The following is a 17,437-nucleotide window of genomic DNA, read 5'->3' on the forward strand; positions in this document are numbered from 1 at the left end:
CAAAATTACGCTTAAGTATAGTAGATGCATTTATAATGGGTCTAGATAACATGTCTGCAACTTTATTATGTATGCCTTTTTTATATCTGATGACTAAATGAAACTGTTGTAGAAAACCCATCCATCTATAGTGCCTTGATTGTTGCAACTTAGTTTGGGAGTGTAGATATTGAAGTGGTTGATGATCAGTATGTATTACTGTCTCTTTGCCCATTAAGTAATGTTTTCACTTTTTCACACTCTGTACTAATGCATACAATTCTTTATCATATGTAGGATAGTTAACTACTGCAAGATTAAAAGTGTCAGAATGATAACATATGGGCTTACCGTGCTTGTCAACACTGCTCCCATGGCATAGTCACTGGCATCCGTTTGGATTTCAAATGGTCTTTGATGATCAGGCAGTGCTAGTACATGTGCTATACTAATCTTTTCTTTCAAGGTGTCGAAGGCTTTTTGCTGTTTGCCTCCCCACTGAAACACCTTGTTCAATCCTGTTAAAGCATGTAAGGGAGTTACAATTGAGGAAAAGTTAGAAATGAACTTCCTCTAATACTGTGCTTCCCCTAAGAAGCTTCTCACTTCTGTAGCAGACTTAGGTTTAGGCCAGTTTACAATGACTGCCACCTTAGAGGGATCTATTTTCAATTCACCACCCCCTAATATATGACCCAAATAATTCAGAGATGTTTTGCCAAATTCACATTTTGAGAGTTTAACATGAAGTTTTTCTCTTTTCAAAACATTTAGTGTCTGCTTAACATGCTTTAAGTGTTCTTCCCACGTTTTACTAAAAATCAGAATGTCATCTAGATACACAATAACAAAATCATCAAGAAAAGGTCCGAGTACATCATTCATTAATCTCATGGAAGTAGTAGGAGCATTTGTTAAGCCAAATGGCATAACCAACCACTCATACAATCCCTGCTTTGTTTTGAAAGCAGTCTTCCATGCATTTTGTTCTGCAACTCTGACCTAATGGTATCCACTGCGCAAGTCTAGCTTGGAGAAATAAACAACTTCTTTCAATTGATCTAAAAGATCATCTATGTGAGGAAGGGGATAATGATTTTTGATTGTTATCTTATTCAGTGCTCGGTAGTCAATGCACATTCTCCACGAGCCATCTTTCTTTCTCACCAAAACGATTGGTGACCCACATGGTGATGTGGTAGGCCTGATGAACCCTTTCTTGAGCAACTCCTGCACCTGCTTTTTGATTTCAAGATTCTCTAACGTAGACAACCTGTACATTCCAATGTTAGGCAAAGGAGCATCTTGCTGCAAAATAATATCATGCACTATTTCCTTTTTGGGTGGCAGACCTTTAGGTTCTTGAAACAAGATATCATACTCTAAAACAACCTTTTCTAAATCAGTTTTCTGTTTAGCATTACAACCCTTAAATACATTGGTTTTTTCAGGTTTCTTTTCCTTTACAACCATTAGTAAGAATTGTTTGCATGAATTTATCATTCTTTTCATCTGCCCTGAGTTTATGAGAGTATAATTATTCTTGAGTTTATGAGCTCTTACAAAGTATTCGATTCCATCTTTGACAAGTAGATACTTGTTCTCAGCTCTATAGAAAATAGCTTTTCTATCATACAAGTAAGGACTTCCTAAAACAATTCTACATATATCCAAAGAAATTATGTCTAACTCAACCTCATCTACAAATGCTGACCCAAAAGAAAACTTGAGTTTGCACTGTCTAGTCACTTGTAGTTGTGCTTTATCATTCAACCATCCTAATGGGTATGGTTTCTTGTGAGGTGTAGTTGCTAATCCCAACTTCTTTACAATTGCTTCAGAAATTAAATTTACTTGTGAGCCACTATCAAACAAAGTATCAATTTTTTGATGTTTTGAAATAACTCGAATATGGTAAAGCTCATGTATTTTTCTCTTATTTTCTTCATCAATAATAGTTTGTGCAGAATTACTAGTAGATGCTTCAAAATTCTTATCTTTTATACCTGTGGCTGCAATGGTTGTTTCATCTCCTGAGTCTGACCCCAAATCTTTTTGAATAGCTGTAGCAGTCTTCTTCTTCTTGCCCTCGAACTTCTTAGGTCTTAGCTCTGGATGCAGAATCCAACAATGCTTATCATCATGCCCATCCTTTTTACAGTGAGTGCATGAGGCTTTGCTTTTTTGTGGAGTGTTAGCCTTCCTTGCTTTCCACTTCTGTTTTCTTTTCTTGCTCTTGCTTGCAGTGGGTTGGGATGGTCCCCCAACTTCTGGATTTCCATTCTTTCCTCTAGCTTCTAGATGAGTAGCTTGTACAGATACCTCATCTATACTAGTGGGATTAAACATGAGGATGGTATGCCTCATGTAGCTGTGTAGACCACCAATATACTTCAAAAGAGTTTTAGGTGAGTCTAATGAGATTCCTAGAATCAATGCTCTCTTTCTAAATTCTTGAGTGTACCCTTGCACACTTTGCCCTTTCAACTGCCGAAGAGTTTGCCAACTCATCATGGCTTGTTGCATGTAGGCCAATGGATAGAACTGCTTTTTGATTGCAGAAACAAATTCACTCCAGACAGAGATAGTCTTACCATGTCTTTTCATATCAGCTTGGGTTCTACCTTCCCACCAAACCAAGGCAGTGCCTCCAAGGCGTAGGCTTGCCAGCTGAATCTTGCTCTTGTCTGAGTCAATGTTTTGTACTCTGCAATAAACATCAATTTGTCTAATCCAATTGTCCAACTTTTCTGCATTTAACTCTCCATCATATATAGGTAAATCAAATTTAACATCTAGTTTGATCAAAGATGTTTTCTTTTTGTGTTCAGGGCTGTTAGGAGGTGTGAGAAAGCTTTCCTCTTTCCCTTTTCCTTTGGAGTGGTCATGGAAGTGAGACTCATCTTCTTCTTTGTCTTGTTTAGAGCCTGATGAATCTTCATCCTTGTGTTTTCTAAAGTCCCTATACATTTCTTCTACCATGGACTTTATGGCTAGGAAACTTTCTATGAATTGAGGGTCTGGCCCCGTAGAACCTTCCTCTGACATTGTCTTCTGAGGATAGACTCTCCCAATTTCAGGATTAGTTTCGACCAACTCTTCTTCTCCTAATTTGAGCTTTGATCTAGTTAGCATTCAACAACTAAACCAACACAAGCTTGTCTAACCTTACAACCTAGAGCTCTGATACCACTTGATCTGAAAATCACTCGAGTGACCTCAGTTAACTAATCAATGAATGAAGGTATTACAGACTCATGTGCTGGTGTGTGTCTATGTTATTTAAGGCAACGAATCGGTCAGATTGCAAAATACACAGACACTGGAAAATGGAAAACAACAGAGAAACACAGTAAGCAAATGCAAGAACACAACAATTAATAAGGAGTTCACCCTATCCTCCAGGGCCACGTTTCCGGTTCAACTTTCAATGGTGGCCTTCTTTTATTGTGTCTTTAAAGCAGAGATTTTACAATGAGGAGTTCACTGGGAGTCTCTTGAAACAGAATAAGGTTTGGTAGGGTGGTTCTTGGATTCCCAAGCCACTAGAGTACATAGAGTCTTTGCCTTACCAGCTCTTGACCTCTCTGGTCTTTAATGGGAGGATCCCAATGTGGTGCTCAATTCCCGACAGATCCTCTCAGGGATTGCTCGATGCTGCCTTATGTTGCAGGTCAACTCGGCTCTCTGTCTTTCTGCTTTTTGCTTCACTGTCTTTTCTTTTTCTCTGTCTTCGTTCTCTTCTTCTCTTCATTCTTTGTCTTCCTCTCGGTGTCCTCCATTCTGTCTGTTCATGGCTTTAAAGCCAATCGATCTCATGACTATTCGATTCCCCTTCCGCCTCTGTCGGATCGCTTGCTACTATTCACCTGGAATTCCCTGCCTCTGCGTCATCATTAGTGGCTCACAGGGAGTGGCCACTTGTCCTCTCGTGAACCGTGCCAGCTCTTTCTCGTCGGTTCAGTTTTTCAGTTACACGGCAGAATGAGTCATCCGCCAACTCAGCGGTCAAATCGGATTTCAGAATTCTTTATGCTACGGCTTAATCCCTTGTCAAATCTGGTTCCCCCATTGGGCACGATCTCCGTCGTTAGATCTAGAGCCCCCAGATCCAACGTTATTCGCTCATTTCGCGCGGTTGACTTGTTCGACCGTTAGCGTGCGATGAGCGGCGGTTTTCTCTCCTCCGCTTGCCACGTGTCGGGTGCTGAATGGAATCGCTCAATTTTCTCCAAATCCGCTTACCGCCCAAAGGTGCCCCTGATATACTGCCGGTTTTGGAGCGCGGGTCCCGCCTTTAGCCTTTTGTGCTTTCCCCACAGTTTTCCTGGCTTCCATACGATCGAGCGCTTCAGGGCCTCTCCTTCTCGAGGGGTTTCGCCCAGCGATGCCGCTAATTGCACATAAGAAATGGCCTCCTTTTCCCAATCCGGGCTTCCCAAGTGCTAGTTTTGCCTCCTGCGCGGTTTCCATGGGCCTCAGTCAGCGTGTTTTGACCGATGTCCTCGTCGTTCCTCGATGGCTGCAAACTGCCACTATCCAGAGGTCTTCCTGATTGCTCTGTGCTCTTGATTTCGAAGTTTTGTCCTGATTTGATACAGTGATGGCACTTTGAAAATCTTCATGGATCCAATTCGGATCAAGATCATAACACTACAGATGGACGCATCGTGTATTGCCATGCTTCTTATGTCTAGGATGCATGGTGTTCAACAACTTGATCATTCAGGATCAAATCCGATTGAGGTTCTAATCTTGGACTTACTTTTGTTAGTGGAGAGTGGCAAGGTCTTGTGACTCATTCTTGATCAATTCTTTTTCATTATTACATCATTGTTCTGTTAGGGTTCTATAATTTATAGGATCTAAGGTAATTGAGTATTGTATGTTAGGAATATTATTTTGTAAATACTTGTCAATTTGCCAATGATTTCCAAATAAAAGAAAAAGAATTAAAAAAATGAAAAGAGGGTTTACACCACCAAACCAGACCAGATTGATGTCAGCCTTTGACATCAAAGCAGGCAAGATGCAGGTATCATTTTTGCAGCCCACTGTTCAGCAACCAAAAGCCTTTGTTGACTATAAAAAGACAAATTTTGAGGTCTTTGCCAGGAATGTTCATCCCATTGATCAGATAGAGTTCCACAAGTAGGTTGGAGAAATGATTTACTCCACCCTTACAGGAAAGGCCATGGCTGCCCACAATCTGCAGGATTAATTGGATAATGTGATAGTCCAATACAAACTGGAAAAGGCCTCCTCACAAGCCAAAGATAATAGGATAAAATCATTGGAGGACTTGGTCATTGAACTCGGCCATGATCCAAGTGACATTAAGGCTGCTGAACATGTCCTGATATGTCCTTAAGTGAATGAGGACATATCAACCCTTAAGAAATGACTTTCTTCATTCACTTAAGGTGTTATGAATATAATTCATAACAATTAAATAAATAAAATAAAAATAAATATTAAATATAATTAATATATTTTTAGGTTAAATAGTCATTCAATTAAGTGAAAAAGGCATGTCTAAAAGACATGCCCATTCACGAAAGGTCACCTGCTGAGGTATAAAAGCAGGGCCTCATTGTACATTCAAATCATCTTATCATCTTCTACAATTTTTATATATTAATAAATTATATTAAATACCTGTGTATTTTTATATTAAAGCCTTCAAGCTACCAGTCTTCGTGTTCCAGCTCTAAAAGCTATCAGTTTTTCATACTTCAGCATAGTTTTTATGCTACAGTGGTATCAGAGCTAGGACACGATATAATCATGCGGGCCTTTGAACGTAGTTCTCCGCACATCGTGCCATTACGTTCACATCTTGATTACGTTGAACAGCGTATTATTCAAGAAGCATTTCAGCATTTAGAAAAATCATGTGCAGAAGTTAAAGTATGTATAAAGGAAATCAATAATAAGGAAGATGATAGTGAAAGTGAAGGAATAGAACAAGGTGAAGCAGGAGAAGAAGATGTTGACCAGAATAGTGATAATCAAAATGAATATGTAATAAATGATATATTTGATGAAGATAAAGATGATGATCCAAATGAAGTTGAAGATGAAAGTGAAGATGGAAAAAGGGGCTTGGACAGACAGTCAAAGAGATTAAAGTTGGAGGCATCAAATACCACTGAGGATTCACAAGATGCCCCCCAAAATGCACCATCTCCACCCAATGATCCAAAAGTAAAGAAAGTTGCTGACAAGTTAGCATGTTTTGTGGCAAAGAATGGGAGACAGTTTGAAAATATTACCAGGGAAAAAAATCCTGGCGATACACCTTTCAGGTTCTTGTTCGATGTACATTGTCCTGACTACAAATATTATGAATATCGTGTTTCTGAAGAAGAAAGAGCACTTGCACAGACGAGGGATTCTCAGAATGCTGGGACTGCCAGTACAAGCAATACAACATCACGACAAGGCAACAATTTGCAAAAAGGTGCTCCTCAACAGCGAACAAATTATCAAACTCCAGCATCTGCACTCTATGATGCTGGTGGTGTAGATTCAAGATGGTCAAATCAATCAACTCATGTAGCTTGTTCCTCTGGTGACTGCACCACTGAGCCACCACCCACAGCAGCAGATCCAGTAGCCATGATGGAATACTATGTGAAGAAAGCTGCAGCAGAAGAGCTAAGGAAACCACCTAAGCAGACCAAAGATGAAATGCCCCCTCCAGCTTCCCTATCGGGTCCACCAAAGAAAGGTCACCACATGGGTGACTACATTCCTCTTGACGAGCTAGAAAAATTTCTAGCATCTTGCAATGATGCTGCTGCCCAGAAAGCTTACAGGGAAGTAGCAGAGAAGGCAAAAATTCAGTCAGATAATGTTGGGCATAAGCTATTGTCAAAGATGGGTTGGAAGGAAAGGAGAGGGACTTGGAAGTGGGAAGACAGGTCGTGCAGATCCTATTGAGGCAGGCCACCCTGACTGCTGTTCACCCATCACCGCGGCTAGACCATTCCCGCCTTTCGGGCCACACTCTCAGAATGAACCCCTTGCACAACCAGATGCACGATTCCCGCCCTGTGTGCCACACTCTCAAAATGCACTAACATCTCTGCAACAATGTGGACCAGTTCAGCCATTTTATCAACAACCATAGGCCTATTAATAATGTTAACAGGTTACTTCATTTGCGGCCACCTGAAGAGCTTCAAAACTTTCAAAGATCGTTTATATCACTGGCTGGTCGATTAAGATATTTTGTGATAAAGAACGACTTCCCGGATACTTTACAATATGCTGCAAAATCAGGGTTGTGGAGTCCTCACCATGACATCAAAGCCAAACTGAACGATGCTTTCAGAACATGTGATCATGTCCTTCTCTTTTTCAGCAATGACAAAACTGAGAGATTTGAGGGCTGTGCAAAAATGATGTCCAAAGTAAGAGATGTTGTTCCATGATTATGGGATGACCAAACAAGTGAGGCCAACGCCCATGCTTTCTGTGGCATTTCGCGTCTCGCTTACCTTGAAGGTGGCTACAGGAAAGGCATGGACAAAATTGTGTGCATAACACTGATGATCACAACATGCTCGCTTGTTCTCGTTGCCCTGTCCGACGTTCATTGCATCGTTCACCGTGTTGTCCTACGTATCGTGCCTGGCTGTCATCACCGCGGCTGGACCATTCAAACAGGCCACCCCGACTGCTGCGTCTGTTCACCCATCACTATCCGGCCATCCACTACCCAACAAAAAATAGTCCCAACGATCCGATCGCCGGTCCGACACCAATTGATAACGTGTCCAAACGACAAATCGCCACAGCGTTTCAGACGAAATTACACAGCGTTCGGACGGAAATCTGGCATGAGGGTTGAACCCATATTTTTAACTTTAATTTATATAGTTACGTTTAACATAGTTTAATTAATTAAATTATTTAAAATAAATAAATAAATAAATGAAAACAAAAAAATATATTTAAAAAAGAATATTAAATAAATTCTTAAATAAAAACAAAAAAATATATTATTTAAAAAAATCTTAAATAAAGAGTAAAGATAGAGAAAACCTAGCTTTAATACAACTATTAAAAAAAAGAATAAAAAAAAAACGAAGGGAATAGTTCTGATAAGCTACATGACGAAGGGATGACCAGATTATATACATTGAAGAAGACATATGCTAAGTGAAGAAAAACCCCAGCATTAAAGCTTTGAAGACAAAGCTTCCGAAGGAAGAGGCTATGTTATGAATGTAATTCATAACAATTAGATAAATCAAATAAAAATAAATATTAAATAATTAAATATTATTTAGGTTAAATAGTCATTAAATTAAGTGAAAAGGCATGTCTAAAAGACATGCCCATTCACGAAAGGTCACCTGTTGAGGTATAAAAGCAGGGCCTCATTGTACATTCAAATCATCTTATATCATCTTATACAATTTTATATATTAATAAATTATTATATTAAATACCTGTGTGTATTTTTATATTAAAGCCTTCAAGCTACCAGTCTTCATGTTTCAGCTCTACAAGCTATCAGTTTTTCATACTTCAGCATAGTTTTTATGCTACATAAGGACATATCAACCCTCAAGAAATAGCTTAAGCTGCCTCATTCACAACACCGACAGACAAAGGAGGTCCTGGAAAGTCAGAGCAATCGTGAAGAGATGATGGACCTAGTGCTGCAACTGAATGATTATTTGAAGGAGATGGAGAAAGAACTTGATAGCTTGATGTAGCTCAAACAAGCTAGTCTTAATGATGCTCCTGCAACTGTCATTCCAACAGTTACTATTGCTGTACCTTCTATTTTGGCAGCATCCTTAGCTCCCATTGCTCCAATGGCCACTGCACTACCGACATCTACACCAACTACATCGGCAACAGGATTGACAACAACAGGCTCTACAGGTGATGAAGCAAATAGGCTGGTCAAAGCAATGGAAGAAATGTCCATTTAGACCACGGAGATGAACAGACTTAAGGAAAAAGTCACCAGCCTAGAAACAGATTACAAATTGGCCCAAATCATGCACAGAGAAGAACAACAAAAGGCCACAGGGATGACTGAAAGAATCAAAGCTTGGAAAAAGAATTGACATTGAATGAACCTCTAGGTCAGGCTTAAGGAGCAACTGTGGGCCAATATCATTGACTCTGTCAATGATATTTGGCCATCCATCCAGGTTATTTTTGAACAAATTGATTTGATAAAGCAGGCTACAGAAGCCATTCAAAGAGTTAAAGCAGAACTTGGAGATATGCCAGAGGAAGTTGCAAGAATCATCCACTTCCTCAACTCCAAGAACAAGTATGAGCTGCAAGAACTAGAGATACCTAACAGGACATGTACAATTTTGGAAGTTAAAAGAGTCCTCACTAAGAGGAATTTGATGTTGAACTTGGAGGATAAGTGTCAAACCATGCAACTGGCCATTGACAGGTTCATGGTTAAGTTCAAACTTTTGAGGCAAAAGGGATTACCAAATCCCTTAGTTATAAATGATAAGCTAATGACACAGGAAGATTACAATAAGAAGATCAGGGAAGTGGCCAAAGATTAGGTAAACACTTCATCCATGAAGGGCATACCAATAGGCAAAGTATTATACCAAACTTTTGAAAACTTGTTTTACCTCCAGCATGAGGTAAAACACCTTTTTATTAATAAGCCAACTTTTGCCAAGTATACAGAGGCAGATGAGATATACAGAAAAATGCTCAATATCCAATTACCAGATGCTGAGACATGGGAAAAACTCAATGATTTACTGTAGGAATACACAGTAAAAATATGAAATGTACAGTTAAAAGTAAAAAAGCACGGTAAAAGGATATTGACAGGACAGCAAGGTCAAAGAGTATCAGATGAAAGGTCATAAGTAAATATGACTTGCAGCGTGAAGACCAAACAACCAAGCAACTTAAAGGGAAAAAGATCAAATACTAAAAGACAATAGAACCTAAATAACAGGGACATCAAACAACAGTTCAATAGCTGTCTCTATCTTTTTGCATGAAGATATATCCTTTTCCTAGATTAGTTCTTAGTGCAGTTTGAGATATTTTGTATTTTTTTTTTTGTATAAATACTTCATAATTCGAAGTATTGAGTGTGGATTGCTATACATCTGTAGAGTTAATTTTGATCTTAAACCTAAGGGTGATTGTACCAATTTTCAAGTCAACAGACTGGAGCAAGTAATAAAAAGATTGCACTACAGGATTCATGAGATGAGCTATTGCAGTGAAATATCTTCTTAGTCTGATTTTGTTACTTTCTTATGTGTTTAAACTTTCATAAACTTAAATGTTATTCAAATTTGAATGAATTAACTGGAAATATAACTCAGAATTTGTTTAAGTACACTCTGTTTTGCACAGTTAGTCATTTATATGTTTTCCTCTGATATCCGGATTTGAGAACCCTTAATTGCTCTCCCATCCCGGTTGAGGTCTTTCATTCTGTTCATAATCCGGCTTAAGGAACCCTTAATTGCTCTCTGGATCTGATTAGAAACCATTTTCACCATCCAGCCTTTGAGATCTGTAATAACTCACCTATCTTGCCCTATAGACACTGTTTTTAAAGCTTGATCCAATCCAGTTTGTCTAACATTCGACCCCATAGCCCAATAGTAAAAACAAACCTCTGTTCATCTAAGTAAGTGATACCACCACCCAAATTCAAATAAAAAACACTAGCACAATCATAACTAGCCTAAAATCAATTAACTAGAACAAAGTTAAATCATAAAGAGAGAGCCCTCTTTGAGATTAAGAAGGCTAGATCTTGATCTCCAAGGTTTGTTTGTGGTTACCTCTATCATTTCTTTTTCTGAACAAATTACAAGAAATTTTGGAGTGATAATAGGACGTCCCCAAAAAGTCCCAAATTTTGCGAGGGACGGCCTTGAAGTCCCCAAGTCCCCGAGGGCGTCCGTGGCAAATTTGGGGTGTTTCCGACAAATTCCAAAGTACTCGGATCACCAGAACGAAGGAACACCATGAATTATGGTGGGGATGGGTCTCCGTGCAGCATAGATTTTTACAAATAAAATAATTATATTTATATTGCTTTTACCTCCTGTTTCCATGCCTTGTCTAGATCCTGGCTTTTCAAACATCTGGCAGATCTATATCCAGATCCACATCTGCATCTGCACAATCCTGGTCACTTAGCCCTAGTCTTAGAGTGTTAGAGCATCTTTGCTTTGCAAATCATGCATGCCCTAGCGTTTGAGATCCTTATAGGTTTGCAAATATTTGTTGTTGCTTGCTAGACTGCTTCTATCCTGGAATTTGCTTCAGGGATATAATATCATTGTCACTGTGGAGTATATAATGTGCTGAATGAATGGGGTAGTTTTCTGCTACTAGAAAAATGCTCTTTTCTTTCTGCAATACACATTCACTGTCAGTATTCAGCTTGATGCTAGATTACTGTTTAGAAATACTAAGAACATGCTGGCGGAATATAATAATTGCATTATAATGTTGCTGACTGCTATTATGTATTTGTGCTGTCAGTCAATCTTCTGTCGATGAGCTTGACATCTGAACAGATGCATCCGGGTTTGATTATCTGCCATGATGTCTAGCCTGTGTTTTTTTTACCAGATCCCCTACAACATCTTTCTCAGAAGCTTCATTCTTCTTTGCAACCTTCCTCTTCTTCATGTATGACAATATCTTAATTCATGGAATTATCCCTGTTCACTGTTGTTTGTGCCCTCAACGCTCCTTGCATTTCACACAGTTGAAAAATTGAAGTCACTCTCAGGAAAATAGGAGGAAAAGTTCTTGGTAATATGAATGAATTGTCTGTTTGTAGTATCAATGAATTGTCTGTTTGACTGACGATCTAGATAATTAACTATTATTGTTTGTTTTGATAGCTTGTTTTGATTCATATGCTTTGCTAATGCAGGTCCATTTTGCAATATTTCACATTTGCTCCTCCACCATTTGAACGACTTCTGCAACTTCATAATTCCATCTCTATGACGGAAAAAGTAAATGATTTGTAAAATTTTTGAGCATTAGTAGGCAAATGCTTGAGATAGTATTTAGCTATTAGAAGTATCCAGTTTGCAATTACACAGCAAGTTCAAGTTATTCTGTTTTTGCTTAAATAATCTACAAGAACTATTCTAAATATTTCTGCAGGAATCTTTTCATTTATTGGATGTTGTACGGGCATCTTATCGTTTTCTGTATCTAGAGCCCAAAGTATTTTCTGAACTTTGGGATTGGAGTCCGTTCTTAGAGTTGCTTCAATGGCCTTGCTATTCTAATAGAGTTGCAATCACTTCAGAAACAGTTTATGATATTAGATGGTGTGCAGTTCAAGTACTGTCAGTAGTGCTGAGAATGAGTGATGATGCAACTCGGGTTATGGGCTCTAAACTATCTGGTCTGACAGAAAAAGTGGCTCTTGAATGTTTGCTACGGTAGTAATATAATTTTTATTTCTATATTGCCACAGCTCTTCTTTTTAGTAAATGCTAGAACTAGAATGGTTGATTAGCGTTGTGTTTTCGGGTAATTTGAAAATTTCTTACTGCAGGTGGGAGGAATTTTGTCAAGATGTTGCCTTGGAGAAGGCTGGATGGTATTTAGAATCAAAAGAATCAAGAAATGATGATCTACATAATGGTAACACGAGTTACTTTCTGGAATGTGATAAAGATGTGGTCAAATCAACAGCAAGCTTGAAAAGTTATGGTTCTGGACTTGCTTCTCATTTGGAGATCTGTGGTATTGAGCTTCCAGTCAGGAAAAGCTTGCAAAGTAAAGGGTTAGTAATTTGCAGTTCTATGTAATTCATTGGCTTTTCTGTAAAGTAAGTAGGTTATAATTGTTAGAGTCACGATTTATAGTCACGATTTATAGTATTTACTAATATTAATGACTATTTTTTACAGTCCCAAATATACTGCAAGCCCCTTTGTGATCACACCAAACATCAAGAAGAGCTTGGAATCGGTTGTCTTAGCAGTCAGTCAAGTCCAGCCTGTCCTTTTGGAAGGTCCTGCAGGAGCTGGAAAGACCATGTTGATAAATGAATTGGCCCAGATTACTGGAAATTTTGGTGAGCATGATTTGCGGTGCATTATGTGTTCTTGATGTGTATAGGTCTTTGTGGTTTTAATTCCGATATTTGTCATATTTCTGGGGCTTGGTACTTGATATCCAGCATCAATAAGTTTGAAAGGTATAGCGTGCTTGCTTGACTGTAACATACATAATACACCAATAATAATGATACTGAACAAAATTACATGTCTAGAAGGCATGTCTATTCAAGTACATGACCATTCAATCTATACTTAATAGTCCTATACATAACGTCACATGCTATTGGAATTGTCAATTATATTATATTATTAAATACATTATATTGATCCTAAATAGATTTCTCATTGTTTTCCTATATATTTTGCATATTCATTATATTAACCAGTTTGGTGCATTACAGTGGTATCAGAGCCCCTTTTGGTGCACTTCTGGTGATTATTGGCCTTTGGCTGCACACGTTTTTTTAGAGTTTCTCTGAGCCCAGTTTTTGACCACAAACTGGTATTTGGCCATTTAAATTTTAAAGTTTATAAATTATGTTGAATAAAGTATCAACTCCCATGCCAAATATTTGTAACTGGGAATCTTTGCAGAATCATTGAGCCAAGATCTCCATTATACAACATGATCAATTTGTGAAATAAGATTACATACAATAAATCAGTTGAAAAAGTAAGTATTGGGTATGTTTGTTAGTGGTCACCAGTTTAAGCATTCTGCACCCATACAAGCTGCCAAACGTGGCAGTAGCAGAAAAATAACAAAATAATTATAAAATAAAACTGCCACTAATCAGTGGAGGAGTCACAGTGTGGACTGTGAGGGTGATTCTTAGTCAGCAAATAACCATAGTGAAGACATACATGAGGCACATAACTAACCGAAAAAAGTTCGAGTGAAGATTTACTTGGGATGGATTGATCCATATAAAATGCAACAGTTCTCTTCAACACTTCGAAGATCATATTGTTTTGTTTCTTCAACCATGGCAATTTCAGCAACAAAGCATTAGGTGAAAGCATTACATGTATGAATGAAGATGCAGTTTTTCCAAATTATGCTTTGAGGACAAATCATCCTTGAATGGGGTGGCAATGTAACAAACATAAATATACCAATAACCAAAAGTTACATGTCTGAAAGGCATATTTATTTAAGTACATGACCGTTCGATTTGTATTTATGCACAACGTTACATCCTTTTGTAATCATCAATCATATTATATTATTGGATTCATTATATTTTCATATATGGAATTCTTATTGTTGTCCTATTTAATTTGGTTATTTATTATGTGACCCACTTGGGTTCATTACATTGATAAATATTATAGGTTCACTGATTTATAATTATGTAACGAACAAAGTTCGTACACTCAGAAGAATTCTTTGATACCAATGTAACAAACAAAGTTCGTTTACTTAGAGGAATGCTCTGATATCAATGTAATGAACAAAGTTTGTATATGCAACAATAATCTTCAGAATATTTCGAAGACAAAGACATCCATTGTAATACTAGTAATTGTATATTGAATATTGTATAGTAGAATTAATGAGATGATTACGATGAAGGTGAGCGCCTACTTATATACCCTAGGCAGGTACCTTTTCACCAACGGTTATGTCCTTCGGGACATACCTCTTCATTAACTAGTTACTAGCTAATTAATCATTATTTATTACTATTATTGTTTACATTATTTGTATTATTTTATATCGATTTTATTCATAACATTGCCTTCTATTCAAAAAGATTTGTCCTCAAAGCTTATCAGTGACAAGGCAATTATTTGTTCTTTGTCTCTGTAATCTATTCACATCTTTTGGAATTCTTTGATTTGTCATCTTCGTTGATACAAGCTGGAAGGATCCTCTAAGTGATAAACAAAATTCTCGCATTGAGAAGGGATCTAACCATCCTAAATCAATCTTTTGTGGAATCTTTCGATTACTGGAAACTTGTAATGAATTGTTATTGTAAGACTGGATGGTGCAAACATCAATTTTCTTTGGAACATAACTCTGTTCTTTCTGTTCGGAATGATACAGACTTGTAGATTCACTGAGATGTCTTTTCTTGTGATTCGGGTGTAGATAAGGAGTTCTTTTGCTTTGTTTTTCCGTTATCATGTGTGTGGCAATGTTTTGATTTATTTCAGGTTCTGACGTTGTTGAGTCAATTACAAAATCTTCACTTAGAATTTTCGTTGTCTGAATTGCAACATCTAAGTGTTTGTTTCTTCAATTGGCTTATCATCTTCTTGAGTTGTGGTATTCACTGTATCGATATTCATTGTTTTTTCTTCAACTTGAATTTTTACATTTGATGCTTCCTTCCCGATAAGTTGTTGTACCTTGTTTTGCAATGACTTCTTGTCCTTCTTAAGCTTTTTAAATGGAGTCAATGATTTTTCACTATGGTCTTTAAGCCGAGAAACTTCTTCATTCTTGTTAGCGGTGACATTGTCAACTTCCATTTTCATATTTTGTATCACTTTTTGATTTTCTTTAAAGAATTACTTTTGAGATATCTTGTATGTTTTTTGGCGTCACTAAATCTGGGTTCAGTGTAATGTCTTGTAATGTTATTTTTTTCTTCCTGTAGGAAAATGTCAAAAATTCTTTTTCACATTCAAGATAAAAGATCATAGTGTTTCCATCCAGGGTGATCCCAGAATAATGTCACCTTGTTCATTCCATAGGGATTGAATAGAGATTTGCGAGATAAAAGCATACTCCCCGATGTTTAACTGTAAATCAGTGATTTTGTATTGTTTTTTATCCAAGTCTAATTTTTGGATTATATTTGATTCAGGAATCACTAATTAGTTTGCGATTTTGGGCTTTATATAATTTTTATTTTCAGCGGATTAGATAGAGATAGTAAAATGTTTTCTTGCAAGAGTCCCTTTTACTTTAAATGGCCCTGAAGCACAATTATATGAAGTTTCTGGAAAATTTCTTTCCTTTATCTCTGAATTAAACTCCATCTGCATTTGTCAAAGATCAGGTTTAAAGGTAACCCCTTTAACTTTTATTAATCCTTCAACCCCTTTTTATGTAACTCCTTTTAATAACTTTATTTTATTTTTAAATAACCCTTTTTCTTTTAATATTAAAATCTTCTTTCAACCTTTTATAAAGTACTCACCTTAGAATTTTCATTAAAATATCGATAATTCCTTTTTTTTCTTATTTTAAATATATAGAATTCCTTTTGATATATTTAAACTCCTTTAATTCACTGAATATGTATATATAAACTTGGTAACTTGTACCCTTTACTAAACAACCTTTAAATAACCTTGACTATTATAACATGGATTATAATAATCATTTAATAACTTGTGTTAAGATTTTTGAATCAATCCTTGGGAAGTTGTGACTTTGGAATTATGGTGGCAATGGTTCTTAAATAAATGTTGGAACTGTTTAATAAGTGGTAGCTCTAAGATAGTACCACATGGATGCGATCGTAGGAAATAACCAAACAAATTGGAACTGACCAGTCAACGGATGTAAGAGTTAGTGACAGATAATCGGTAACCACAAAGATATGGAAAGGGATAGGATGGAATGATAACAATGAGATAGAGATGCAGTATAGCAGCTGGACAGACCTTCAAGTGGTGGCGACCTTCAAGTGATGGCGGTAGCAGCTCTCTGTGGCTGTGTTGTTGCTACAAGATAGTGGTGTCGCTCTACGACCAATGGCAGATTCACGTTGTGGTAGATGAACTGGGCACAATCGACACGATGGCGTTGGCGTCATCGACAACTCTGTGGCGGGCTTGACAACAGGTGCGATGGCGATGATGGGTTTATAGGTCGGACAAAAGCGGTTGTGATGTGGTTGTTCTTTGTTATTTTTGTTGTGGTCTTTGCGACAATGGTGGCACTGGCATTAAAGGTACGCACAAGCAATTATTTTTTGTGTTTTATTTATATAACCTAAGTATCCGAATTTGTCCAAACCCCTTGTCGAATCCGAATCCTGCGAATTGGATACGATTGGCTAGGAATTCGAATCCCAGAACAAGATTCCGCGTGTCTGTGCGAGATTCGTACGAATCCCGTACGGGCACATCGAATCCCGATTCCGGGATTCGAATCCCCTAAATCTGACTTCCGCGGACTTAAAAACGCGCTGTTCTTTTTTGTTTTCACCTTATTTCTCATTCACTTTTGCATAGTTTGAGCTGTGGGCAAGGAGCTAAGGGTTTGGAGCAAGGAGCTAAGGGAGTAGAGCGTTCGGTAAGGAGATTCAAGCACCAGGTAAGTGCATTTCTGCTCCATTTTTTTGCATTTCTTATTCTATTACAACAGTTTGTATATGATTTTTTGTTTATAAATTTGTGCATGTTTTGTTAATTTTTTTTAC

The 17,437-nt window shown here is 37.5% G+C and overlaps 1 protein-coding gene and 1 pseudogene across 2 annotated transcripts in view; both read left to right on the plus strand.

Annotated features, from left to right (window-relative positions):
- LOC149168004 (midasin-like protein) overlaps window positions 1-17,437 on the plus strand; it is a 394,853-nt gene that overhangs the window by 58,531 nt on the left and 318,885 nt on the right. For both annotated transcript variants that reach the window (XR_016260986.1, XM_089433292.1), the window contains exons 3-6: window positions 11,903-11,987; window positions 12,142-12,425; window positions 12,542-12,772; window positions 12,900-13,066. Coding sequence is in view for 1 of the 2 variants with exons in the window: in XM_089433292.1 (XP_089289418.1) it covers window positions 11,903-11,987; window positions 12,142-12,425; window positions 12,542-12,772; window positions 12,900-13,066 (767 nt within the window). In the remaining variant the exon portion in view is untranslated. The remainder of the gene's footprint in view (window positions 1-11,902; window positions 11,988-12,141; window positions 12,426-12,541; window positions 12,773-12,899; window positions 13,067-17,437) is intronic.
- LOC149168005 (SURP and G-patch domain-containing protein 1-like protein) lies at window positions 5,767-7,114 on the plus strand (annotated as a pseudogene).

This window comes from Pinus tabuliformis, chromosome 5_1 (assembly GCF_031772625.1).
Source record: "Pinus tabuliformis cultivar Carrire ecotype Pingquan chromosome 5_1, CPIR1, whole genome shotgun sequence".
NCBI lineage: Eukaryota > Viridiplantae > Streptophyta > Pinopsida > Pinales > Pinaceae > Pinus > Pinus tabuliformis.